Source organism: Trachypithecus francoisi, unplaced genomic scaffold, assembly GCF_009764315.1.
Source record: "Trachypithecus francoisi isolate TF-2019V2 unplaced genomic scaffold, Tfra_2.0 Lachesis_group14, whole genome shotgun sequence".
NCBI lineage: Eukaryota > Metazoa > Chordata > Mammalia > Primates > Cercopithecidae > Trachypithecus > Trachypithecus francoisi.
Window position 1 is genome coordinate 32,345,903 of NW_022681459.1, and position 25,260 is coordinate 32,371,162.

General features: G+C 52.8%; 1 protein-coding gene across 7 annotated transcripts in view; it reads right to left on the minus strand.

The window, feature by feature from the left end:
- Positions 1 to 7,677: 7,677 nt before the first annotated feature.
- SPECC1L (sperm antigen with calponin homology and coiled-coil domains 1 like) overlaps positions 7,678 to 25,260 on the minus strand; it is a 150,883-nt gene continuing 133,300 nt past the window's right edge. For all 7 annotated transcript variants that reach the window (XM_033232726.1, XM_033232722.1, XM_033232721.1 and 4 more), the window contains 3 exons: positions 11,730 to 11,846; positions 10,714 to 10,773; positions 7,678 to 8,601 (listed from right to left, as the gene is read on the minus strand). In XM_033232726.1, coding sequence (XP_033088617.1) covers positions 8,512 to 8,601; positions 10,714 to 10,773; positions 11,730 to 11,846 — 267 coding nt within the window. In that variant the 3' untranslated portion in view covers positions 7,678 to 8,511. The remainder of the gene's footprint in view (positions 8,602 to 10,713; positions 10,774 to 11,729; positions 11,847 to 25,260) is intronic.

A 25,260-nucleotide genomic window follows, 5' to 3' on the forward strand; every position in this document is an offset into this window, starting at 1 on the left:
CTTCCAGCTCCTGGTGCCCAGTGTGGCCCTGATCCTCCCCCACTTCCCTGATCAAGGAGGCAGGGAGTCCTGTCTGCACCACAGACTAACTGGAAATTTTAGAGCCTGAGGCTGGGAATTCTCCCACGCCCCCCCACCCCCCACTTGCCTGTTTTCTGGAGGCTTGCAATTGGGAACAACTTCATGTCCAGCCCTCCAAGCTGTCCAAGGGAACTCGCCTTCTACCCTTGCACCTGGAGGGATGTAGACTAATCCCAATTTTGTTCACGACAGGACAGGCTATGTCAGACAGCCGGGGTACTGGTGGCCAAAGGCTTTTGGGAATTCTTGCATTCTAGAACCTCTGGGGACCAGTGGGGCCCTGGCTAGAGGCCCAGGGTGGAGGGGCTTGCCGAAGGCCAGGCTGGACCGTAAGGCTGAAGGCAGATTGGGGGCACAATCTCTATCACAGCAGCTACCACTCACTGCAGGGAGGAGAGGGTGGGTGGGAAGTGGGCACACAGGCACCTGGCCAGTGTGTTGCGAGGAGCATGGGGCCCATGGCAGTGACCATTGCTTGCCCAGATGCAGCCTTGAGCATCTGGCAGCCTCCCTGGCGTATTCCTGGGATCAAAGCCTGGGCCCCCCGTTCCCATTCAGCTAGCCCGGCTCTCCTGGTCCTCATGTTCCCTAATGTCCAGTGGGGCCCTCGCAAGGCGGAGGAGGAAACCCTGGGATGTGTGGGGACCGAGATAGCTTGAGTTAAACTCCGAAGGGCGAGACCCACATGAGACTCTTGGGGCGCTGTCCCCAGGTCTTTCCAAAGAGACCTGGCCCTGGTGCCCCCTCTCTCTCTCATCCTGGCCTTTGCTGACTCTCTATTCAAAGGAGCTCGCCTGCTCTCCTCCCATGGCCCTGGCTTTCCTTAGTGGAGGAGCTCCCCCTCCAGGTGGGGACACCGCCCTGGGGCCAGCAGCTTGGGCTTTCCTGCAGACCCTCCAGGACCCATATCCTCACTGTAAAATGAGTGTCTTGTGTCTGCCCTGCCCCCTCCTGGAGGTTAAGTCAAACCACAAGGTAGGGGTGTGGGATGCTGATGGCCATGGGGCCCTCCCCTGCCCCCATCCTTGGCTCCCCATCCTTACTTCTGGGGCTTCCCAAGAGGTAAAACCTCTCCTGTAGTGGGGACAAACCCCTCCCGCCCACACCTGCTGGGCCCAGATTCATTCAAGCCCTTACTCAGCACATGCACGGAGTGTCCTGAGTCTTCCTGAGGGGCTCAGGGGGCTCATGAGGCAGAAACCAGCTCTCAGTTGATTCTGAGGGTCTCTCTTGTACCCCAGTGTGGACCCCAATGACTCCTCTGCCATTCCCATCCTGGGGCCCGCAACCTTCCTGTGTGGAAGGCTTCCCATGCATGGTCTAGCCATGTGCACGCCAGTCCCACAGCAAGCGGGGTGCAGCCACAACGTCCTCACGCAGGGAGTGATGACTTTGTTCTAAAGTTGGTCCTCAGGGTCACAGTGCCAAAGCCCTTAACATTCACCTCTAGGGCTCAAGGGGCAGTTCCTCCATTCCTCAGCACTGGTGCCAGTGGAACTGTCCTGAGACTGGGGGTGGTCAGGCAGGGCCTGGAGTGGCTCCAGCCCGAGCCAGCTCCACAGTCCTCAGAGCCACCCATGAGGAGCCAGCGACAAGGAGGCTGTGAGGGGCAGGCTCAGGCCAGGCCCCCACCCTTCCCCTACTGGGCTCCTCCCTGGCCCTTCAGAGGCAGAGAGCCCCACGGTCCTGTGTCATCTGTCAGGTGCCTTGGCCCAGGTCTCCAGCAATGCCATTGCCTAGAGACTAGGCACAGGCCAGGCCGTCCAGTTCAGGAATGGGGAACCGCACCTGGGAGGGCTGTTCCCATACTGCCTGCCCCACGGGCCGGCTTGTTTTCTCCAGGAAGGGGCCTGTGTTCTCGGCACCACACACCTTAAGGCCACCTCGTCGGTCTTGGCCTTGCTGCCCCCTCGCCAGCCCCGTACCCACCTCAGCTGAGTGCTGTCCTCAGATATCAAGGCTGTGGAGCTGGGGAAGGTCCCTGTGCAGGTGCCTGGGCCACCTCCCCAGGCCCAAGGGAGCAACAAGGCTGAGGGGCAGAAGTCCTCCGAGTGCAACTACTGCCCTTTGGTGGGCACAGGGAGGCCCCTGGCAGTCCCCGACTTCTGTCTCCGGGTCTTGGTTTCCCTGCCCAGCCCCAGGCAGGCTTTGAAAAGGCTGTGGGCGCCCACCCTTCCTTCCATCCAGGCTCCGGGATCCTCAGGCCAGGCGGCGGGGCCAGCTGGGCCTCCCCTGCTCCAGGATTCCGGCCCTTTGTTCCTGCCCAGGATGCACCTGGTGGCCTCTGGCCCTCATTGTTTGCTCTGAGGCCAGCTGAGCTGCATCAGGAGCAAGACACGCCAGGCCCAGGACAAGCAGCCGGTGAGCAGGGAAAGGGTCCCTGGAAACCGACTGGGTCACCCCGGATGCTCCCCAACTTCTCCAGTGGGGCAGGGACCTCACAGGGCTCCAGTTTATCCTAACAGAGGTCCTGCAAAGGCAGAAGAAACATACGGAGGAAGTGATCGAGTCACTGGCCATCCTCCTCCAACTTGCCCCCACCCACTCAAGATGTTCACCCCATTTCTGCTTCTGGGTGTGAGGACAAACAGCAACCTGCTAGCAACCCGGCCTTGGGGATGATTGGCGTAGATGGGAAAGCAGGCCCCAAGGGGAGTGGAGCCCGGGCTCCAGGGCAGTGACAGTCCTCTTCAGCCCTCATGCTGGGGCTCGCCACTCATCACCCCGATGGCTCTAAGCCACCTGCCCACTCTCCCTGTGGCCCCAGTCCCGTGACCCGCCAGGCCTCTGTACCCCATGTCAGAGAGGGTGCCTGATAGGAGGGCCCAGAAGGGGGCCCCCGCTTCGCAGAGATGGAAACCACCCCCGCACATCCCGTGTCGGTGGCTGACCTGGGGAGGACCTGTGTCCCGACTCCTCCTCAGTGCTTGTCTTGGCAGAAGTCTTGGGTGCAACCCAGTCCTGTGATGGCCTGTCCTTCCCCTCGGGCACATCTGCTTCATGCCTGGTGGGTGCCTGCCCTGGCCCTTCTTTTCTGCTTTTTTTTTTTTTTTTTTGAGACGGAGTCTCGCTCTGTCACCCAGGCTGGAGTGCAGTGGCCAGATCTCAGCTCACCGCAAGCTCTGCCTCCTGGGTTTACGCCATTCTCCTGCCTCAGCCTCCCGAGTAGCTGGGACTACAGGCGCCCGCCATCTCACCCGGTTAGTTTTTTTGTATTTTTTAGTAGAGACGGGGTTTCACCGGGTTAGCCAGGATGGTCTTGATCTCCTGACCTCGTGATCCACCCGTCTTGGCCTCCCAAAGTGCTGGGATTACAGGCTTGAGCCACCGCGCCCGGCCTTCTGCTTGGCTCTTAAGACTGCAGACCCCCTGCCACCCCTTCCTCACACACACGGGAGGGTGGAGACAAAAGACCATACCTTTCAGCTCCTGCTCTGAGCCTGGTGCAGTCAACTGGCAGGCTGGGCCTGGTCTCTCCACACCCCTCCCCTGCCTCACAGCAGACTGCCCCCGACGCACTCTCAGCCTGAGGGGGCCAGTCAGGCCAGGGAGGTGGAGTCCTTTCCTGTGTCCAGCCCAGCCTCCTGTAGATGCCCAGTGAGGTCCAGACTTGTTGGAGTCAAAGCTCTTGCTGGAATCCAGAGCCCTGAATCTGAGTAACCCAGGAGTCTATCCTCACCTGATGTATGAGGAAGCGGCTGTGAGCATGTAGAGACCGGTTCTGTCTGCCCTGGTTCCTCACTTAAGGAACAACCTAAAATAGAACCCAGGCTACCCCCAGGTTGCAGGAAGTGCCAGCCCCGTGGGGCTGGGGCCACAGAGCTGGCCAGGCAGGGCTGCTGGGCAGGGCATGGCATCTGGGCCCAGGACCGCAGGTTCTTGAGGGTGCTGAAGGGGTGTAAGGGATCCTTCTGGAATCTCTCCCCTCCCTGGAATCTCACAGCTTCCCCTCTTCCACCTATTAAGCTGCCCCGCAGAGATCCTGGAACTTTCTCTGAGTCAAGGTAGAAAAGATGCCCTCCCCAGAGGTGCTGCCCTGGGGAGCAGCAGAGCCAGCTCCAAATTGAGGGGAGCAGCAGTGTGGACAGGCCCCGCAGGTCAGTAACTGGGGACAGAAGGATCCCCTCAGGGCCACCCTAGTCAGCATCCAAGGCAGCTGCATTGCAGGTGGGACGGGAGGAGGGTCTGGGAGTGACTGCCCCCCTGGGGATGGTGGAGAAGGAGTCTGTGCTGCCCAGGACAAGGCCCAGGTGCGCTGGTGGGGACGGCGGTCCCTTGCTGACGTGTGGAGGCCGCTGCACACAGGGCCTGCCCTGCACGCTCCACAGATGCTTGCTGACCACTAGGGGAGAACCCCTTCCACACAGCAGAAGACACAACGCAGGGGATGCTGAGCAAGGGGGAGCTGAATCCAAGCCCAGTCCTGCCCCAGTCCTTCCACGCCCAGCTCCCAGCTCTACAGCTGTTGCCCGCTGCCCACCCCAGGGTGCCTGCGGCTGTTGGCACCCAGGGGTGCAGCTCATGAGCACTTGCAGGCCATAGCGCAACGCCCAGCTTACTCAGGGGCAAGGCAGTTGCTGGGCTCCCAACCCTGGGGAGTCCACTGGGGAAGGGCATTCACGACATGCCCTCGTATGCAGAAGGTGCCACCACCATGGGCCTTTTGTACGTGACGCAGACAAGGTGACGAGTGTTCTCCAGGCCAGCTCAGTGCATTCACAATTACTGTAGTGGCTCACACCTGTAACCCCAAGGCTCTGGGAGGCAGGGGCAAGAGGATTGCTTGAGCCCCGAAGTGCAAGACCGGCTTGGGCAACACGGCGAAAAGCCCATCTCTACACACACACACACGCACGCATGCACACACACACACACACACACAAAACCTGCTGGAGATAGTGGCACACACCTGTGGTCCCAGCTACTCAGGAGGCTGAGGCGGGAGGATTGCTGGAGCCCTGGAGGTTAAGGCTGTGGTGAGCCGTCATTGACCCCGTCTCAAAAACAACAAAAAAACAATGCACAGAAAAAACAATGGTTGCCTCTGGGTAGTATACGTTTTTTCTTCTTCTCTATTTTATACATCCTGACAATTATTTCCAAGATGATACATGCCTCAAAACAAACAAAATCCCTCCAGACACACTCCCCTTGTCCCTGGGGAAGGCATGTGTCTGGGGATATGCAGGGGCTTCCACTCTCCTAGGGGCAGCTCTGCCACGGTCTCTGAGGTCTTGTCATCTGTCACAGAACCCCAGTGGTTACAGGGCTCCCTGTCCCACAGCCCCAGGCCACACAGTGATGTGCTGTGGCCCAGGGGAGACCACCCTGGACTCCTGGTCAGCATCTTTCCACACGAGGAAGTGTGCCTTGGGGTAGGGCCACAGGCTAGCTCAGAGATGCCCTCCTCTCCACAGCCAGTCCCAGGAGGCAGCTGGGTTCTGGTTTATGTGATGCCAGAGGGACGACAGGGAGGGGAGGGCAAGCTAGAAAAGCCTAAGCTTGTTGTTTCAGCCATTTTAATACATTCAAGAATATTTACTAGAACAACATTTAAAAGTATCGTCAGTCCACAGAAGCCTGGGATCGAGAGAAATAGAAATGCGACTGGCCCTTTTGCAGTAAAGCTTGTGCTTGAAGGGAGAAGAGGCAAAGTGGCTTCCTGGAGGCTTCGTGCCAGGTGCCACAGGACTAAGAGTATCTCCAAATGTCACCTTAAACATGTGTGAGCATCTATAGTCATTCCTAAAGCCCACAGTGTTCTAAGGATCCTATTAGATGAGGCAAAAGGCAATGCTTCTGGAACCCTCTCCCCTGCAGCTCTGCATGCAAACCTTCCCCAAGGAGGGGCCCGAGGTAAGCCTCTAGATAGGCGGGGCCAGGCCCTCCACATGCCCACCCTCTTCCCCTGTTGCTGACCCCAGGCCTGATGCTGGACTCATGAGACTCCCAGAGGGAAAACACAGATATAGCCCATCCATCCATGGCCACTTTCCTCTAGAAGATCCTGGGGACCCCTACCCCCCCATCCCATGATGCACCAGGGCTGGGCTCGCATGGCCAGCAAAGGATAAAGTTGGGAACTGCAGACCCAGGGAAGTCCCCTCATTCTTAGGGCAAAACAGCCCCTGAAGGACAAAATAAATAAACCAAACCATGACCAGTCAGCTGGATCTGGACAGGTGGACTGGCCTCTGTGAAGGCAAATGAGAGCAAAAATGGGAACTGAGGACACTGAAATGGAGAGACATATAAAAACAGGAATTCTCACACGAACATTAGTGGCTCATGCCAATAGCAGAGCTGGCCATCAACAGAGGAATAGCAACAAGAACACAACTCAGACTGGGGGACTGGGCCAGGCGTCTGCGGGGGTCTCTGGTATGCTCTGTGGCATGACTTTGCCTGCCTGGCCTCTCCTTAGCTGAAAACAGGCATTTCACCAAAGGGTATCCAGCTGGCGGCAGCAGCCTGAGCTCCCAGGCTGACGTCTGGGCAGGGCTGATGGGCAGTTCCTGGCCATCTGGTGACTAGGTGTGCTGGCAGCCGCACCCACATACACAGCCCCTTTCCTAATAACCACATTCTAGGCTACGCAGACACGTTCAACTCCTAGTCTAGAACATCGTGCTTGAATGCAGACCCCTCAGCCCACAGTTGGGCTGGCTGGGCCTCCTGGGAGCCCCTGATTGCATCCAGTCTGTGGGGCAGTGACCCGCTTCCACTGGTGGCTGGTCTTCCTCATGGTGCTTTGCAGGTGCCACACACAGTTGTATTCTCAAAACTACAGGTCTTGTCTGGACATTGTTCAAACCAATAGCTACTGTGTTAGGCACACGGGAGATCCCTATTCCCAAAAAGAGCTGTTGAGTTCCAGCCTGAAAGCATCTCCAGTGACCACCTTTAAATAAGGCTTTGGTTCAAACAGCATGCACCCAGCACCTGGGGAGGGTGGGCACAGGGGGCAAGGACCCAGTACCTGGGGAGGGTGGGCATGGTGGTGGGAGACAATTCAACCACTGAGCCCTGAACGAGGCCCCTGCCTTGGCCATGGAGGGCAGTGGCTGCCCTCACAAGAAGAGTTAAGGCACTTTCTTAAACTCTGGCCTAGGAGAATGATGTCTTAGTGACTCAGTGAGTTTAAATGACACGGCCTGGGCTCCCTAAAGTTGTTTACTTTTCTCCTATCTCCTGCTTCATTCCTTGCTCTCACCATGCTAAGGTACAGATCTTGTTTAGATTTCTTTTTTTTTTTTTGAAGCGGAGTCTCGCTCTGTCGCCCGGACTGGAGTGCAGTGGCCGGATCTCAGCTCACTGCAAGCTCCGCCTCCCGGGTTTACGCCATTCTCCTGCCTCAGCCTCCCGAGTAGCTGGGACTACAGGCGCCCGCCACCTCGCCCGGCTAGTTTTTGTATTTTTAGTAGAGACGGGGTTTCACTGTGTTAGCCAGGATGGTCTCGATCTCCTGACCTCGTGATCCGCCCGTCTCGGCCTCCCAAAGTGCTGGGATTACAGGCTTGAGCCACCGCGCCCGGCCTAGATTTCTAAGCTTATTGAAATAATGTAACTTTGGTACTAACAGAACAGGAGCGACTTTTTCCAGTATTGCTCATAACAAAACAAAAATCTTAACTAACAAAACTCCCTATGATGAAGAAATCTAAAGCCAGAGCTGGGACTCTAAACCCCTTCCAGGCTGGAAAACAGGTCGCAGTCTCCAGGCAAGGGGACCGTGGGACTGCTTCCTGCCAGAAAGCCCAGCTGCGTGAGAGCAGCAGCAGCCCCCCCAGCCCCGGCCCGCCTGCACCACACCCTCTAGATACTCTCCTAGCTCAGGCTGAAAATGCCTGGATTGCGTTGGCCGGGACAGCCTTGTCAGGTGTGGGGCAGCTGACCCGTCTGTGGTGACATGCTCCTCCGAACTAGGACAGTGAAGGGCCCAGGGCACTGCGAATTGCCAGGCGCTGAGTCTCCTGCGTTCTCATCAGCGCTGGAACCCGCCCCAGCCAATAGTCAGGAAGTGCCGCGGCCGAGCCTTCATCAACCCCAGTGAGTTTCCCACAGAACTGAATCCCTTTTCCCAAGTTCAGCTGTGCATGAAGCCCTTTTTGTTTGGTTCCCTGGAGCACTAGTGTAGTTCAATATTCTTTTCAGAAGGAAAACTCCAGCAGCCACTGGCCTGTGGGATGTGTGCTGAGCCCACGTGACCTGAGTGGATGGGTCACGTGGGAGGGGCCCTGGTGGGAGCTGTGGGCCACACGGCTGAGTTCTGCCAATATGGAAGCCCCAAGCTGGAGGCTCACACGCTGCGGGGCAGCCCAGAGTTGGAGTTGCTGGAAGCTGTACAGGGGTGCGTAGCTAATGGCGTTGGTGTCGCTCGGTCCCTGTGGAGGGGTACCCCCACTATTGGGGCAGCTCCTCCCAGCATGCTCAGGTTTCAAAGTACTTGTAGATCGCCGTCACGTACAGCATCACGTTCTGCCAATCGGGCCGTTCAGTCCGTACCATTTCATTAATGTCCTGACAGACAAGGAAGAGGCTTGGTTAGAACTGCAGGTCACCTCCAGGCTGTCCCAATGGGCTCCGCCACAGCAACATGGGCTCCTGGGGTTGGATGGGGCCTTGAAAGATTTTCTAGGACTAATTACATGTTTTTAAAGCTTAGTCAAGAGCACCTCCTCCCTGGGCATCAGCATAGTACCCAGGCCATCCACCCCAGCCCCAGAGCCACAGGCAAGGTGCCTCCCTGCTCACAACTCTGCAGAATGGGGTTTCATCCAGTCTGGGTGGGGGAACTTCCTCCCTCCTCCCCGCACCCGCCTCTCTTCTTTTTTTTTTTTGAGACGGAGTCTTGCTCTGCCACCCAGGCTGGAGTGCAGTGGCCGGATCTCAGCTCACTGCAAGCTCCGCCTCCCAGGTTTTACGCCATTCTCCTGCCTCAGCCTCCCGAGTAGCTGGGACTACAGGCGCCCGCCTCGTCGCCCGGCTAGTTTTTTGTACTTTTAAGTAGAGACAGGGTTTCACCGTATTAGCCAGGATGGTCTCGATCTCCTGACCTCGTGATCCGCCCATCTCGGCCTCCCAAAGTGCTGGGATTACAGGCTTGAGCCACCGCGCCCGGCCCCGCCTCTCTTCTTAAACCATTCCTTGGGAGGCCCTTCTGAGAGCCCTTCTCAGCCCCAGGCACTGGCCTAGGAGAATTTTTCTGTGTCGGGGGTTCCCAGAACCAACTCTGATGGCTTTCACCATGGGCAACAGTCTGAAATCATCCAAGACTCTGCCCTGTAACTGTGCTCTGCTGAATTCCAGTGACCTGTGACCGGTGAACTGATGGTGTAGGAAAACAAACTTGGGAAACCGTGGACCCACCCCCATCCCACTCCAGTGTCTCACAGTCTTTAACACGCGACAGAAGGCCTCAAAAAGTGATACACTGCTGCTGCTGAAGGCATGGGGAGTGTCCCAAGGGGCCAGCCTGAGAGATCCTTCCCTTCCCATGGGTGAGGAGCACAGGACGTGCAGCTGAGCATGCAGGATCAGGAGGGCGCCCTTGGTGACTTGGTGCAGAAAATGAAAACCTGTCTGGTTAATCCAAGAATCTTGACTATAGGAGCTTTTGAGGGTGGGAAAAAAGGCCCGCTTTTTAATATATTGGAACTTTACACATGTGTTGTAAAATATTCAGGAATGGGGAAATATTTAACTTATTTTTCCCTGTACAACAGTTGAACAGAGGCCGCCCTAAAAAAAGCACATTTCCAGGGATTTAGATGTACCTGTGGCATGAACACTCTGAGTGAACATGGGTGTAAACACTTCTTCACAGCACCTCCAGTTGTTACAAGTTAGGGTAGGGGCATGGGGATGAGGAGGTGGCCCTGGAGGGCCCCAGATCTAGGACTGTTTGGGGTTTGGCCTGGCCTGTGGGCTCTCCACCCTTTCTGAACATCCCCTGATGGTCTGTGTGTCCCGTGCGATGCTGCAGCACTCAGTTTACTTAATAAAAGTGTCTCTGGGTATAGAAGCTTTGGCTTTGGATTCGGACGCTGTGTTTTCTCCCGGAAAGTCGGGCTCGGCAAGGTAGAAGCGTGAGAGGCCTAAACCTGAGAACACGCCGGGTTTCCACACTTCTGTCCTGTGAGTGGTGGCTCCCCACACCATCACGAGGAAGTGCAGGAGCCTCTAAAGTCGCCTGCCTTGGCTGGGAGCTGCCTTGCTCTCTCCCTCTAGATGGACAAGGCAGATGGACCTGCTGGCGTGGTGTTTTTGACAGCGAGATTTATAAACATGTGACATTTTTCTTCTGACCCAAGGGATTCTCTTATGGAAGAGGTGACTGCGAGGAGCCATCCCAGGTAAGGTTGGCTGGGCTCATGGTCTCAGGCCTCCCACCCTTTCAGGGGGATCCTCAGGGCGTTTCACGTGAGATAAAGTGCTGGGCGCCAGGATGCAAGATCCTACATCTGCACCCACCCTTAATGGGACCCTCCCTTGGCCCCAGAGCACCCTGTAGCTGCCTTTTACCAAGCAGCCACACCACCCCACGCCCACGAGGATTCAGCTTAAACAGGACTGAACTCTTCGTAGCCAGAAGGAGGGCCCTGCCAGTGACTCAGGGGGACAAGGGCTCACCAGTGTGGATTTGATGCCAACACTTTCAGCTGCCTGGAAAGCCAGCATGAAGTTCCTTCTCTGTAAAAGAAACCATGTCACAGGAGTGCATGAACAAGGCAGGGAGAAAGTCACATGGTCTCCACAACGGCCTGGGACAGATGCACCTGAAGGATGACACTTACCTCTAGCTGATGCCACAACAAACCTATGCTGGGAGCCTGAGCTGCTGCGTCTGTACCAAGTACCCTGCACCAGGCCTGACCACCCTCCCCTCCCGACCTGCTGCAGAGTGACCCACCAATACCTGTTCTTTCCTCACTCCTGAAGAATCCCACTTCTGACGCACCAATGCTATGGCGCCTGAACAAGCGCCCCCATAAGCTAGTTAGGAACACTCATCAAATGAGCTTTCCCCACAGGGATTTTCAAGGGTTGTCTGCAGAGCTGGGGGCTGACATGGGGGAAGCAGGGGACAGGGGTGGGAGCTGCGGGCCTGGATCCTCTCCAGTGGCCCTCTGGACAGGGCTTCTCCCTGACCTTGTCCCCAAGGAACTCTCTGGATGAAAGATCAAATCATGCCCTGGAGTGCACAGGTTGGTGTTTCTTGCCAGTTCTAAGGCCCACAGTGCAGAACGGGCCATGGAGTGACAGCCCTCCTCAAGGTGGCAGGAGGCTGGCCTGGCATGGTCAGCACTGCCAAGAAGGCAGGAGCACTGCCTGACTACTCCTGCCTTCTTGGCCCCCTCCTGGTGAAGCTCTTCATCCTAAATGTAGTCACTCAGGAAGGACTGGCTGCTCCCACCAGGAATGATATCACTAGGGGAATTCTGAACCAACCAAATACTCCACAAAAGGTGGGTCAGGGACTGGTGGGCTCAGCATGAATGACCTGATCCAGAATAAGACCCAGCTGGCATGAGGCAATCGCAAGCCAGCACTGTGGCATGTGACCTACTGATGGCAGGCACTACCCTTGGTTCTCAGCTCTCCAACCCTGTGAGGTGGGTGCCAGGAGCTGGCCCTCCATGGCTTACCTTATCCTGGCTGTTTAGTTCTTGATACGGAATGTGGGCAGGGAGATACGTATGCAGGAGGGCACAGAAAGCCAGCCCATCGTTCCAGCTGCTGCTGAAGTTTGTAATGTCAATATTCTGAAGGAAAGGAAGAAAAACATGTAACTAACACATGCTGGGACCCTCTTAGGAGATGCCAAGGAGGATACAGGAGGCCTCAGATCCTGCACAGCCTCCTAAACACAAAACCAAACCCAGGGCAGGGCGGCCGTGTCCAAGGGCTACCTGGTACCTATGACTCCCCAACCCGTCCCACCCACCAGCTGTAGATGGCTGCCCCTGCGCGGTCACGCCTGGGCCTGGTATAACACGTGGCGTCTTGCTGACTTACTAGCTGTTGCATACAAAGAGAGGCCCCTAGGCTGCTGAAGCTGGCCTCTACCATGACCTGTTGGGGTGACAGTACAGACCAGAGGACATGGGTGGTAATCAATGACCGTTTTTTTTTTTTGTTTTTTGTTTTGGTTTGTTTGTTTGAGATGGAGTCTCACTCTTTCGCCAGGTTGGAGTGCAGTGGCGTGATCCTGGCTCACTACAACCTCTACCTCCCGGGTTCAAGTGATTTCTCCTGCCTCAGCCTCCCGAGTAGCTGGGACTACAGGCACGTGCCACCACACCTGGCTATTTTTTTTGTGTGGTTGTTTTATTTTTAGTAGAGACAAGGTTTCACCGTGTAAGCCAGGATGGTCTCAATTTCTTGACCTCTTGATCCGCCCACCTCGGCCTCCCAAAGTGCTGGGATTACAGGCATGAGCCACCGCGCCCGGCCAGTAATCAATGACCTTTAAAGCACCATGTATTAAAATACAACTCATTCTCCATTGGTTGTTGAAGCACGTAAAAGATCCTCCAAGTCAGGGTGTATCTCAAAGTGTGCCCACACATGAAGACACCTTCTGCCCTTTTCATTGCAATGGCACCTGCTCTGATGGATGGTGAGAAGCCGAGAGCGACAACATGGCCCCCTGAGCATTGGTCCAGGCCGCGCACCACACGTCCTGGAGATTGCTGTAGTGTACCCCACCACACACTCGTGGTTAAAAAACGTTATCTGAAAACACAGGTTTCACTTAAAGATGTCTTTGATGAGGCAATTTATTGGTCTGATTAAATGCCTTGATCCTCTGTGAGTTGGTCTTGTTAGTATCTGGTATGGGGAGGTGGGATGTGTACAGGGCTCCTCAGCCCTGCCGGCTGTGGCCTCAACTCTGCCAGGGAGAAGCGTGGGGCACAGGAGTGGGGCAGGGCTGTTCTGTTAGAAAAGTTATGACTCAGCCTGACCTCCCAGATCAGGGACTCTAAGCAAAGACTTGCAGTCCATCAAAAACCTCTGCAATTTGCTGCTAGGCACGTGCCTGTGGTCCTAGCTACTCAGGAGGCTGAGGCAGGAGGATCCCTTGAGCCCAGGAGTTCAGGGCTGCAGCATGGTATGACTGTGCCTGTGAACAGCCATTACACCCCAGCCTGCCACCAGAGTGAGACCCCCCATCTCCAAAAAAACACAAACCACAAACCAAAACACCTCTGTAACTGAAGGTGTCACCATCTGACTGCCCCCATCTTGCATTAGGAGCCAGTTAAGGCTGGCTGTGTGCTCTCCATGCCAACTCTTGGGGAACCAACTCGACTTTTAAAAATTTTTTGAGACAGGGTCTCTCTGTCACCCAAGCTGGAGTGGAGTTGGCTCACTGCGGCCTTGACGACCTCCTGGGGTTAAGCAATCCTCCTACCTCAGCCTCCTGAGTGGCTGGGACTACAGGCTGGTACGTGCTACCACGTCCAGCTAATTCTGTTTATTTTTTTGTAGAGATGGGGTTTTGCTATGTCGCCCAGGCTGGTCTGAAACTCCTGAGCTCAAGCGATCTCACCTCAGCCTCTAAAGCAGTGAGATTACATGCATGAGCCACTGTACCCAGCCTTGACTTTCTTTTAAGGGGCACCTTATTCCATATTTTAAAGTATTTGTAACTATAAAAGGAATATATAATTCAGATTTTATTTTTACTTTTTTTTTTTTGAGACAGAGGCTCGCTCTGTCACCCAGGTTGGAATGCAGTGGTGCAATCTCGGCTTACTGCAAGCTCCACCTCCCGGTTTCATGCTGTGTTCTCCTGCCTCAGCCTCCTGAGTAGCTGGGACTACAGGCGCCCACCACCACGTCCAGCTAATTTTTTGTATTTTTTATTAGAGACGGGGTTTCACCGTGTTAGCCAGGACGGTCTCGATCTCTTCGTGATCCACCTGCCTCGGCCTCCCAAAGTGCTGGGATTACAGGCCTGAGCCACCGTGCCCGGCCTTTATTATTAGGTTTTAAAGAGATAGGATCTCACTCTGTCTGCAGGCTGGAGTGTAGTGGCACACTCATAGCCCACTGCAGCCTTGAACTCCTGGGCTCAAGCCTCCCACCTCAGCCTCCCAAAGTGCTGGGATTACAGGTGCAATCCACCTTGCCTGGCCCAGAGTATTTTATCATATAAAATATTCTGCAACTCAGCTGGTATGTAGCCTTTACCCTTATTTGCAAGAGTCCTTATGAAGATGAATGTACACATTTCAATTTTCCTAATTCATACTTTATGCAGACACCACAAGCTGAAAAAGAACACCTCCCCACCACCCTGTCCCACTTTCATTATCTCACACCGCCTTCAACTGCACCAAGAGCCAGCTTCCTAGGTGACTGAGAAAGCCCAGATTTCACTATTCAAGGCAAACTGTCCAGCTCCTGAGGAGCATTTTATCCTCCTCCCGGGAACGAGTGATTCACAGAACAACATTAACACTATGATTATCATCATATTATTAACTATATCTGTATAGAGTCTTACAAAGCTTACAAAGCACTTTACGAATCCTGACCCCTCTTTATATACTGTTAGGACCTAACACCAAGTCAGGGACCTGTGGCTCAGAGACAGGGGCAGGTGGAGGCCATGGGAACCCAGGCTCGGAACTGCAAGGATGTGTCCGACCCAGCGAGGACCCAAGTAAAGGCTGGGCAGGCCGCCCCCGCGAGGGAGAACATCAGTCCAGCCTCACAGCTCTAGGCAGGTGTCCTCACAAAGCAGCAGACCACGTGGAGGAGCACGAGGCTGACTTCTTTTTTTTTTTTTGAGACGGAGTCTCGCTCTGTCGCCCAAGCTGGAGTGCAGTGGCCGGATCTCAGCTCACTGCAAGCTCCGCCTCCCGGGTTTACGCCATTCTCCTGCCTCAGCCTCCAGAGTAGCTGGGACTACAGGCGCCCACCACCTCGCCCGGCTAGTTTTTTGTACTTTTTAGTAGAGACGGGGTTTCACCGTGTTAGCCAGGATGGTCTCGATCTCCTGACCTTGTGATCCGCCCGCCTCGGCCTCCCAAAGTGCTGGAATTACAGGCTTGAGCCACCGCGCCCAGCCTAGGCTGACTTCTCATCACCTGTATCATCAAGATGTATTTATTGTCTGGCTCCTGACTGCACATACCCAGAACGCTCCAGTGGCTGTGCAAAGCATGAGCCTTCCAAAGGACAGCAGCACCAAGAGTTACTTTCATAGGCCATTTCCTCTCATTGACCTGACCATCTGCTGCTTCCAGCTTCTCTGATACGACCCAGAGACACTGTTATAAACTACTGTGAGGAAAGTGACCAGATTAAGGAACAAGGAAATGCAAACCTGCCCAGAGTCGCAGGGGAAGGTGGCAGCAAGCCTGTGGTGGTTGGTGTACCAACAGTCTGATCTGGCTACCTAAGTGTGTGCCACCAGGCATTCACTGACATCAGCCCTCCCCAAATACCTGGCCCAGGTGAGAATCCTCTCTGCCTCAGTAGTAGTCCTCACACTTTCTGGCCACGAAGACGCAGTCCTGAGAGTAAGACCTGCTACATTCCCAAGAGGCCTGGCCCGCCCTCCACACGGCTCTCTGCTCTGGCCATGATTTAACAGTTACCACCCCATAAAGGGTTCTGAAGACCTAACGAAGAAGCTGCCTTGCGGCAAACAGGGCTTGACAGTGACTGCTGACTGAAGACCCCTGAACACATGCACATGCATGCAATCTCATCTCTTTGATCTCATCGGAATCTCAGAAAGCAGCTCTTTGAGGAGGAAACTAGGACCAGGGGGGAGCGCTAGGCAGGCGGCAGGGAAGACAGGACAGGACAGGACAGGAACCCTTGCCCCAGGCATCCTGTGAGCAGTACTCACTTTCACTCTCACAGTCACCCAGAGCAGTCTGGAAGGAGGGTGAGGCTCCGAGAGGCCAAGACGCTCACCCAGGCCACAGAGCGGGTCTATGGGATCATTCAAAGTGAGGTGTATTATAGGAGGATGGGCCTGCTTTCCTTTAGTCTTCTACGTAAGATTTCCTAATGCTCTGTGCACCTTTCCACAGTGAAGTAAGTCTAGAATTGGGGTACGGAGAAGAGGCAGGAATGAAGTATGCAAGACATGGAGAATGGGCTGGGACTCACTTGCTCCATAATTGGCAGGGCCCACTACAAAACGAAAATGCAAGGTCCCCTTGCTCAAAATGCAAAGGAAAAAGTCTATCAAAGGTACTAAAAAAAGAGCCAGGTTTAAGGGACTAAGTGGTTGATGAAAGAGGCATCCTTGCAGGGAGAGGGGGCCAGGAAGCTTCTTAATAACGTGTGGAGCTCTGTGCGAGGCCAATGGCAGCGCCTGGCCCTCAGAGGTCACATTCACTTCTGGAGGAAAACAAATCTTCACTTCCTGCCACAGCCGCCCCTTCTGCTCCCTGAAATGCAGGCAGCTCTGGCAGGGTCGCGGACGTGCCTGGCCTCACTGCCTCACAGCGCCTGGAGGCAGAGGCTCCTGTGTCCCATCCGCCTGGCTGTGGGAACCCCTGCCTTCCCCCTCCACTTCCTCAAGATAAACCCAACACCACGCCAGGGAAGAAGCTGCTGCTCCAGCACCCCCGCCCCACCTGGAACCTCTGGGAAGAGAGGCTTCATTTACAAAGCATGCCACAGTGACCTGAACCGGAGGAAAACAATGGCTCCTTCAGTTCCAGGCTGAGGAAGTTCACGTTTGAGTACCTGACAACAGAAATTTCCTATCAATACAACTAAAGCCCAAAAAGAAGGCTGGTTGGGGGCCCCACCTCCCTTAACCCTTGGTGGGCTGGAGGGCAGCCAGGCCAGGCTGCTCCACATGGCTCCAAGGCACCCTATGTGATAAGCTGGAAGCCAGAAAGTAGGGAGTCCAAGTGAAGTCTGAGCGCCTGCTGGCTGCTCTGCCTCCTCCCGCATCCAAAGAGATCATGTGGGGACAATGAGCCAGGCTCTGAAAAACGCGTTCCTCCAGGGAAGTGAGGAAGAAGCCCGCAACCCTCTGCTCCCAACATCACTGGCTGTTGCATGGTTTGAAATGTTCCAGGCTGAAAAGCCTAACTGCTAATGAAGTCATATTGACTCAATATAAGAACAATGAAGCTGGGTTTTCGGAAGGCACGGTGCAAGAACACCAGGCAGGAAGGCAGGGAGCTCCCCTCCACATGGCTACCACAGCCTGTTACTATTATGACAGGATCAGTATCTTGGAGAGGAAACACATGAAACGACAGAAAATCGCATGGAATCACCAGAGAAATGGCTTCTCCCTTCCTCAGCCAGTCAAGACCCTTGTTCTGCAGGTGTGAACAGCACCCAGTGAGGCCTCCTCCACCTCCTACCTGCCAGCCGCCACCACTCATACAACCCGCCAGCTATTCCCAAACCCAGACCACAGTGGGCTCCGGGCTGCCAGGGGAGCACAGGGAGAGGCAAATGATCCCACAGACCAGCTCTGTGCTTGGCCTCTCGGAGCCTCAGCCTCCTTCCAGACTGCTGTGGATGACTGTGAGAATGATAGTGAGGTACCACTCACAAGATGCTTGAGGTAAGGGTTCCTGCCCCACCTTCCCTACTGCCTGCTTAGCACTCCTCCCCTGATCCTGGGGCCCTCATCAAGTGTCTGCAGGTGGCCCCCAGACCTGCCTCTTGCCATCTGTCCCTCATGCCTCTGCTCCATGCCTGGACCCCACAGAAGAGCCTGGGAGCAGCCTGGTGCTCTGTCTCCATCTGCATGAGGTCTGGAACTAAACTTTCTGTTGCTTTCTAAGGTGGCAACAGGTACAGGCAGGTGAATCTGCCTGTGGATTGATGGCCCCTGGAACTTGTGATCCCTACCTTCCCAGGAAGGCTAAAGTTACCCTGGATCTTCTTGGCAATTGAGGAAAAAAGCTAAAGCTTTTATGTCTTGGATAAAAACAACTCACCACCACCAGTATGAATCTTGGGGGCAGGGGTTTGAGCCAGGTTTGACACTTCCTGGGCACACCACCCGGGCTCTCTTGGACTTCAGTGAAGTGGGTGTGCAAATCCCAGTCCACACAAGATGACAAGTCCTCAACCCCTTCTGAAACTGTGATGTGCTTTACACATGTAAGGTATTCTATTTTTTTTTTTTTTTTTTTTTTTGAGACGGAGTCTCGCACTGTCACCCAGGCTGGAGTGCTGTGGCGCGATTTCAGCTCAATGCAAGCTCCGCCTCCCGGATTTAAGCAATTCTCTGCTTCAGCCTCCTGAGTAGCTGGGATTACAGGCACCCACCACCATGCCCGGCTAATTTTTGTATTTTTAGTAGAGATGAGGTTTCACCATTTGGTCAGGCTGGTCTCGAACTCCTGCCTCAGGTGATCCGCCCGCCTCGGCCTCCCAAAATGTTGGGATTACAGGCGTGAGCCACCGTGCCCGGCCTGTAAGGTATTTTTAGGGTTTAGTTTGCTTACTGTAGAGGAGAGAGCTGCTGTGTTGCAGATGGCATGAATCCAAACCAGAACACCAATACGCAACAGAATCACTGAGAATGTCCTTAGGCTGCTCCTTCCTGGAGCCCTGCTCTTAGGCATGTGGCCCCAATTCTGCTGACCCTTATCATATTCATGTGATCTGTAAACTTCCACCTGCCTCCACTGCTCCATGTGTTGCTGCACATGGAGCAATACCAGTGCCCTGGTGTGTGGTTCCTTCCTTCCCTCCCTCTCCCCTTCTCTCTAAGGGGGTTTGGACGAGGAACTCAGATAACAAACTCGCTCGAAATCCCAACTGCTGGAAGTTCTCACTCAAAACACAATGGTAGGAAACATGCTCTACAATCACTTGTTTCAAAGCCATTTGGATGCCACGGGGCAGAGCTTTCCATCCTGACAGGAGGGCCATGGCCGCCCAGTGTGGGGATGTGTTTTCTGCAGGCCTGCGAAGGTCTTATTGGGATTGGCATACAAACAGAAGAATGAAGGGCCTGGAGTCCCTGGAGTGTTCTTCCACTAACAGTAACGGGGAACCTCCACCTTGGAGAGCAGGAGACACAGTGACACCCTAAAATCTGTGGCCCCAGCATGGAATCCACAGGTGGACGTGGCCATGGCCACAAATCTAGGGACAGCCTGTGGGAAAGGGCAGAGGGCCTGGGGATGGGCTGCTCTTTTTGAGGACTCATTTGCACACTCAATGAGTCCTCACCTGAGGTTTCCTGGGTGGGCATCTTGTTGGACAGGGCTGACACACAGACTTGACAAGGGCCAGGGCTCAAGGAGGTTTAAAGGGAAGTGTGGCTGGACTGGGGTCAGAAGAACAGCCAGGAGCAGGGGGAGGAAAGTCAGAGGACAGCTGGTCAGTGGCTGCAGAGGTCCTTATCAGGTTGGGCTGGAGTGGTGGGTGGGAGAAGGAGTGCTCCGGAGATACTTGGCAGCTAAAGCAGACTAGACTTGGCAACAGACTGGCTATGAGGAGGGAGAGCGCATGCAGTGCTCGGGATGGGCCTTTGGCTTCTATGGGCAGAACCAGATGCTGGCGGTGGCCTTCACAGGGGCAGAGCTCACTGGAGAAAGGTGGGCGTTGAGCAGATGAGGGGTGTGTTTCTGTCACCTTAAGTTCAAGATACCTTGGAGAAAACCAAAGGTGCTTGGTGGTACTGACACGTGAGTCAGAAGAGCAGTGCAGAGAGACAGAAAGTGCGGCATCATCAGAGTCCTGTGTGAGATCCCCTAGGGATGGTCACAGTAGGCCATAAGCAAGAAGGAGGCCTCAGATCCAGCCCCTCAGAACTCCAACAAGTAATGGCCATGCTGAGGACAACAGCCTTTAATGGAACACAGGGAAGGGCTGGGGGTTGGGGGAAAAAAACCGGAAGGCAAAGGAAGAGTGTATTTAAAACAGGAGAGAGTGGTCAATGCAGCAGTGATGTGGAGAGGCCACAAGGACTTCCAATCTCCTGTAGTTAGAAACATATGAATTACCATGAAGCATTAGGAGCAACGGCGAATAAAGAGAAGAGCAGTCACAAATCAGTTCTGTGTGCTTTTTAAAAAAGAGAGGGAGTCTCTCATGTTGCCCAGGCTGGGCTTGAACTCCTGGGCGGAAGGGTTCCACCTGCCTCAGCTGCCCAAGCAGCTGGGACTCTGGGCGTGTGCCTCACAAATCAAATTTTCCGAAGCCAGAAGAGCATGAAATTAGATGAGCTATAATGGCGTTACAACTTTCACAGATATCCCTTCTTACGAGTTTATTTCACAGAGCTTGCCTAGAAATGGCATTTCTATTTTGTAAAAGTGGCGTTTTCAGTACATAAGGACAGTCCTTATCTTCCAAGGGTTTCCCTCTGAGAGAAGGCCATTTATGTTTTGCTGAAGAGCGGAGGGGCTGGAGGGTCAAGGGCCTTCCACTCTGCACTTATGTCCTGATCCCTACAGAGACAGCTTCTGGTGGAGGCCAGCAGAGCCCTTTAAAGTCAACTATTCTTAAAGCCAAAACTCACACTTATTAGAGGGGAAAACGCACACTAATGGAAGGAATTTCTATGGTTCACTATTCATGGGCAACGGTGCCAATCTCTCTAAGAAGAAAAAAATTGACCTTTTAAAAATAACAGAGTCATAGAAAACATATTACTTACTAATTACAATGCACGTTTCTTACTGAGGAATTCAGATTTTGCATTTAGTTTTTTCAGGTCATTTTAGAGATAATTCTATGTTTGGATTAGGGTCGACAAAACAAGAGAGATGACATGTGCCAGAACAAACTTTCAAAACGGCCTCTGCACAGACTCAAACGAGAAGCACTGCCCCATTTTCTCCTAAGGGCACACGTCCTTCATCCAGGAAATGTCGACTAAGAGATGTGACAGGGGACAAACAGGCCTGTTTCACAGTGCCATTTGCTGTCCTTTCTACCCTCATAAAGACTCCTGACAGCCTCGCCCCTCCAAGGGACTGGCTGGGTGGTTTCCACTCACTGCTTTTTGACTAAGGATGGAAACCCCAACTGTAGATCTGACCCTGCCTTCTGTCTGTGGCCTTAGGGTGGGATGTGAAAGCCAAGAGATTATACAAATCTCCACAAAAAAGATTAAAAATATGTCATAAAAGATCTCTAAATGTTTTAATTTGTTTGAAGTTTAATTAAGGGCCATAAAATATACTCCCAAATACCACATGCTCTTTAAATAGCTATTCAGGTTCTGGTCTATTTAAGGAAATGCCACTTTTATGGGCACAGGGCAAGAAGCCAAGGGCTCTGATTCATCGCTCCGCTGACACATGCAAGCATCCACTTCCTCATGCCTGTCTGAGCCGCGCAGAGTGCTGTCCCCAGGTCCACACTCAGGCAGAGGTGGTCCTCACTGGTCCTCCAGCTTCACAAGAACACCACATTGTTCAGCTGCAACCTGGTGCACTCAGAATGAAACCTGCTGGGGATCACAGCCCAGCCTCATGAGGTAAGAGTGAGTTACTCACAAAACCCTGGATCACAGCGCACCCCTATACTATGGGGCAGAGTTGGGAGCCTGAATGAGGTGGGTGAGCTTCCTTTTCTGCACAGTATGGTGGGAGAAGACACAATGTCTGAAAGAGAGTCAAAAAACCATCAAGACTGTTGATTGATATCTCTGGGTAGTGGCAGTTAAACACAGGATGCCCTGGGAGTGATGAACAGGCACCTGCCTGGGGCCAGTGGTGCCTGCGGGGTAACCTGGCCAGGCCCTCTAGCTGCTGATCTAAGGGTGCTGCCCTGGGGACCACAGTGCTCATCTCCTCCCTGAAGCAGGGCCAATCTCTGCTCCAGGTAAGGGGAGGGGAGAGAAGGGAAGGGGAGGGAAGGGGAAGGGGAGGAAAGGGGAAGAGGAAGCAGCACATTTTCAGGGAGAGTCTTGCCTGGCTCATCATGGAGCCCAGGTGTTGGTACTTACGTGGTAAAGAGGGAGCAAGAAGGGAGGCAGGGCAGGAGGCCGAGGTGCAGCCGGCAGCCTCTGGAGACAGGCCCTGCACATCTTTGCTCTTGATCTAATATGGACCCTCAATCCTCACTGTGTGCTAGAATCACTGCAGAGATTTTTGGGGTTTTCCTATGCTCGCCCCATGGCAGGGACGTTCACTCCGTGGTGTGGGCGAGTTAGAATTTTCTGTAAAAAATTCTGTAAAGAATTTTCTTTACAGGTCCCCAGGTGATCCGAGTCTACAGCCAAGAGGAAGGCTCGCCATTTGAAAACCTGAAGGTACGTGTTAAGTGCAATGGGGTGGTACATCTAAAATGTGACATTGATGAGTTTATGGTGATACCTACAAAGGCACACCCAGCCTGGCTTGGAAACCACTTGTGAACCTTAGTGCTGGAAAATCAAGGGAGAGGAACAAGTGCCTGATAGAACTTTTCTGACCAAACCATAGTCAAGGCAGCTGAACAGCTGACAAAGGGGTTTCCCTGTAAAGACGAAGCCTAATGAAGGAGTGACAGAATTACCCAGAATGACTGACCTCGTTATCAGAGGCAGTGACATCACAGAAAGAGGCAGCCAGTCCTGCTGCGAATGGACAGAACTCCACAGCTGAGGTGTTTCTGCCAAAAACATGAACTGGAATCAGATCTACCCTCCAGCTCTGCCTACCAGTTTACACCACAGACAACAGCATCGGGAAGGAACCAACAGAATCTGAAATGTGGGTCACTCTATAGGATGCACAATCAATCCTGTTCCTTCAAAAAGAAACTGACAGGAAATAAAAAGAAAATGTATGGACTGAAAGAGACCTAAAAGAGACATATTATCCAAATGCAATGTGAGAATCCTGTTTGGATCTTAATTCAGGCAAACTGATTATGACACAATGGGAGGAATGAGCTCTAAGTGTGGGGTGACATTAAGTGGCTGGTGTTTGCTTCCGAATCCTCCTGGTGGGCATGGGGACAGCACCCTGTGCTGATGACTTGTCACTAGGGGTATGTACAGGAGGGTTGTTTTACTATTCTAATGACTTTAGTGCATATTTGAAAATTTCCATTAAGAACAAACATGAACTCGATCAACAAGAGAAAGACAACCCAGTTGCCTAAACATAAAAATGAGCAAAGGACGTAAATAGAACATTTCCCCAAAGAAGATATACAAATAGCCTACAAGCACATGAGAAGGCTCAACATGTTTAGTCACTAAGGAAATGCAAATGAGATGACACTTCACACCCATTAGGATGGCTATTAATTAAAAGAAAAGAAAAACGAGGTGAGGATGCAGATACTGGAATCCTTAGACATTGCTGGTGGGAATGGCAAATGATGCCACTGCTGAGGAAGAGTTTGGCAGTTCCTCAGTAAGTTAAACAGAGTTAACACACGGCCCAGTAATCCCACTCCTCGTCTATACTTCAAAGAACTGAAAGCAGATGTTCAAACAAATACCTGTACAGGAACGTTCCCAGCAGCACTATTCACAAAACCCAAAAGGTAGAAACAACCCAGACGCCCACCGATTGACAAATGAATAAACAAAATATGGTCTATCCATACAATGGAGTATTTTTTTTGGCCATAAAAAGGAACGAAGTACAAAATATACGCTACAACGTGAATAAATCTGAAACACTATGCTAAGTGAAAGTTAGACACAAAAGGCAACATATTGTATGATTCTATTTATATGAATATCCATAGTCAAATCCAGAGACAGAAAGTAGACAAGTGGTTATCAAGTGCTGGGGAGGGGAAGGAGCTGACTGATGAATGGATAGGCAGTTTCCATTTGGGGTGATCTAGTTTTGGAACTAGGTAGTGGTGATGAATACACATTGCAAATGCACTTAATGCTACTGAGTTGTATGTTTAAAAATGATCAAATGGTAAATTTTTGTTATATGTTTTACTCAAATAAAAAAGGCTGCCAGATGTTCTGAAGTACAGTTTATGCCCAGTAACTCTATAAACTAGGAGGATCTCATAAGCAACTAAATTATCCTAGAGTGTTTACTGAGAAGTTACATTAAAACTCAGATGATGCATGAGCATGGGTTCTATGAGAATTTATTACAGCTCTACTTTAAAAATTTAAAAATAGATATATTTCTTAAAAATAAACAGGCAGCTAAGGGTAGGAGGCAGGGTATCAGTCAGCTTGAAACCGAGCACCTCTGGTATGGCCAAAGGAATCTGATAGATGTCATCCTCTATAAATGGCTATTCCCGAGAAAGGGAAGCCATCCCTGATTCTGTGAAAGAAGCAACCATATTTACCCACAACTACGTTGCCCATATGCTCAAAGTAGCAAGCACACTTCTGAGACATAGCTTCAACCATATTGAAGCTTCACAAAACCAAAATCTATAGTATAATATGTTTTGGATTTAATATGCTTTAACTTTTTTTAGTCAAATGAACTTAAAACGTTTTGAGGGGACAGTTCAGAATAAGTTGGTCAGCCAATGTCACCCTAAGAGATAGGGATTAATGTCCCCATAAACCCCTCCAGAGGGAGACATTTCATGGAGAAGCACACAGGAATCATGATGTCTGCTTTCTGATAACTCAGGAAACTGCCACCAGGCAGAGATGGGTGTCAGGCAGGAGCCACTGGCTGGGTCACAGCTGATTGATGAACTCTTGAGCATGTCGTGAGCAGTTTTATTAGCAGCTTAGGAAAGAATACTGTCTTTTCCCACAGATTTAGTTTAGCTTTGGCAGGGGTATTACTCACTAAAATGCAATCTCAACTGAAAAAGACCCTCGTGGAAATCCTCAAGCAAGATCTGCCCTGGTGCATGCTCTGAGGAAGGGACTGGGTGAGGGAGGAAAGGAGGTAACGGCGCAGAGTCGTGTCCTCATCCTAACCCCCAAAAGCTTTCCTGGCCTCTTTAGGGGAACTGGAGTGTTTGAGGAAAAAAAAAATAGGCCTTCCAAAACATCCGGGGGGCCTTCTTTACTTTACCCTCACGACAAATGTCACCAATTGTGTCCTCACGCTCAAAGAGATGAATGTGGTAGAATCTGAGTGGTGTCACTAGCCATGACTTACAGAGAAACCCTGTTCAGATGCCTTCTCTGAGAAAGGCCTCTTTAGTTTATGCTAGAACCTTGTCGTTACAGGAAGAAGCTTCAAGGCTGACTCCTCAAGGCTGACTCCTCCTCCATTTTAAGTCCTTGGAAATTCTTTATACTGATTTGAAAGCCATGTCTCTGTAGAT